The sequence below is a fragment of the Saprolegnia diclina genome, assembly GCF_000281045.1.
Source record: "Saprolegnia diclina VS20 unplaced genomic scaffold supercont1.75, whole genome shotgun sequence".
In the NCBI taxonomy this organism is placed as follows: Eukaryota; Oomycota; class Saprolegniomycetes; order Saprolegniales; family Saprolegniaceae; genus Saprolegnia; species Saprolegnia diclina.
This window is the reverse complement of record NW_008246142.1, coordinates 115235-116861: the sequence shown is the minus strand read 5'-3', so window position 1 is coordinate 116861 and position 1627 is coordinate 115235. Positions and strand designations below refer to the sequence as shown.

General features: G+C 59.1%; 1 protein-coding gene across 1 annotated transcript in view; it reads right to left on the bottom strand.

The window, feature by feature from the left end:
• Positions 1-45: 45 nt before the first annotated feature.
• The window catches only part of SDRG_14636 (hypothetical protein), a 2405-nt gene continuing 823 nt past the window's right edge, over positions 46-1627 (bottom strand). Inside the window, exon 2 of the mRNA XM_008620780.1 lies at positions 46-1606. Coding sequence (XP_008619002.1) covers positions 140-1606 — 1467 coding nt within the window. The 3' untranslated portion in view covers positions 46-139. The remainder of the gene's footprint in view (positions 1607-1627) is intronic.

Genomic DNA, 1627 nt, shown 5'->3' with positions numbered 1-1627 from the left:
TAAACTAGATTGCGAGCTATACCAACAAGAAACCGCCACGAACAACTCGACCAAATTTCTTATCCAAGAAAACACTACAATAGCTTTCGTCTCGATGATTTACTTCATGAATGCTGTGTTCAAAATGCACTTCACAGATTTAGTACGCTACAGCGTCGATCCATTGGTTGGTGTTGGCGTTGTGGCACTCCCACACCTGCGCCACGTGACTCGGGTTAGTCGGGTCGACGTCCAAGCACAAGTTGTTGTGCGTCGCGTGCTTGATCTTGTGGTTGGCCGCATCGATGATCCACTTTTGGTTGTCGTTGGTAGCGTCGCAGGCGTACGTGTGAAGACCAAACTTGTCGCCGTCACGGAAGGCATCGAGGCACTGGCCGTTGCTGGCCGCCTGGAGCGTCTTGGCGTTGGAGTCGTACGTAAAGAGCTCGTTGGCCGAGTCCGAGACCCAGTCGGCGTAAACGCCCGAATAGAATTCCGAGATGACCTTGTTGCTCTTGGTGATGAGCTTGACGTAGCTCTTCGCCTTGACGTTGTCGCACGCGTCGAAGTACTGGCTCACAGCGCTGGGCGAGCACGGGGCGACGCTGGGGCCGGCACCGAGCTTGGCGGCGTTGAAAGTCAAGCAAAAGCCCGACGCGGGGTGAACGATGCGCTTGGCGGCAGCGTCAAACTTCCAAATCTGCGTCTCGTCACCCTTGCACTTGGTGAGCGTCGCCGTGTTGGTGTTGGTTGTGTCCTTGGTGAGCGCCAGGCAAAACGAGTCTTCCTTGGGCGGCGCGTACGCTGCAATGAGGTTGCCGACGCGGTCAATCGTGAAGCCTTCGTTCTTGTTGTTCTTGATCGTGTCGATGTACAGGCCGTGGTTCCACTCGGAGAGGGCCGTCTTCTTGTACGTGCAAAAGTTCGTTTCGAGTGGCGCCGGCGGCGTCGTTCGGGGCACCGGCGTCGGTGTCGCAACCGATGCAAACTTGCCCCCGGCAAGGATCTTGGCGACATTGACGCGGCCGTAGCCGTACCGGTTGTTGGGCCACGTGGTGTCGTCGACGCCGCCGCAGTTGAAGGCACCGGGGTACACATCCGTGCCGTTGGACGTCTTGTTGGGCACGAGCCACTCCTTGGGCTCGCCCTCGAGCGTTCGGTCGGCGGTCTGCGTCAAATAGGCGTAAATCTCGTCGTACGTCAGGTCACGCTTGATCGACTTGAGGAGCGCGACGACACCCGCAACGTGCGGCGCCGCCATCGACGTACCCGCAAGGTACGCGAGTCCCGTGTCGCTGTTGTTGTAGGCTGAGAGCGTAAAGAAGCCGGGGGCCGAGACTGTCGGCTTGACGATCGTCTGCGGCACGTTGTGCGCGTCAATGTACTTGCCAGGGCCCTTGGACGAGAAGAACGCGAGCTTGTTGGGCTCGTTCGTGTACGAGCCAATGGCGCCGACCGAGATAACATTCGGGTACGTCCCGGGGCTACCCGTCGTCCCGCAAGCCGGGCCTTCGTTGCCGTTGGCAAAGATGGGCGTGATGCCGGCCTTGCGGATCGACGCAATGGCTTCTTCATACACTGGGTGGAAGGTCTTGCCGCCCCACGAGTTGTTGATGACGTCCGCGCCCTTGGAGCAGTCGGGATGCGT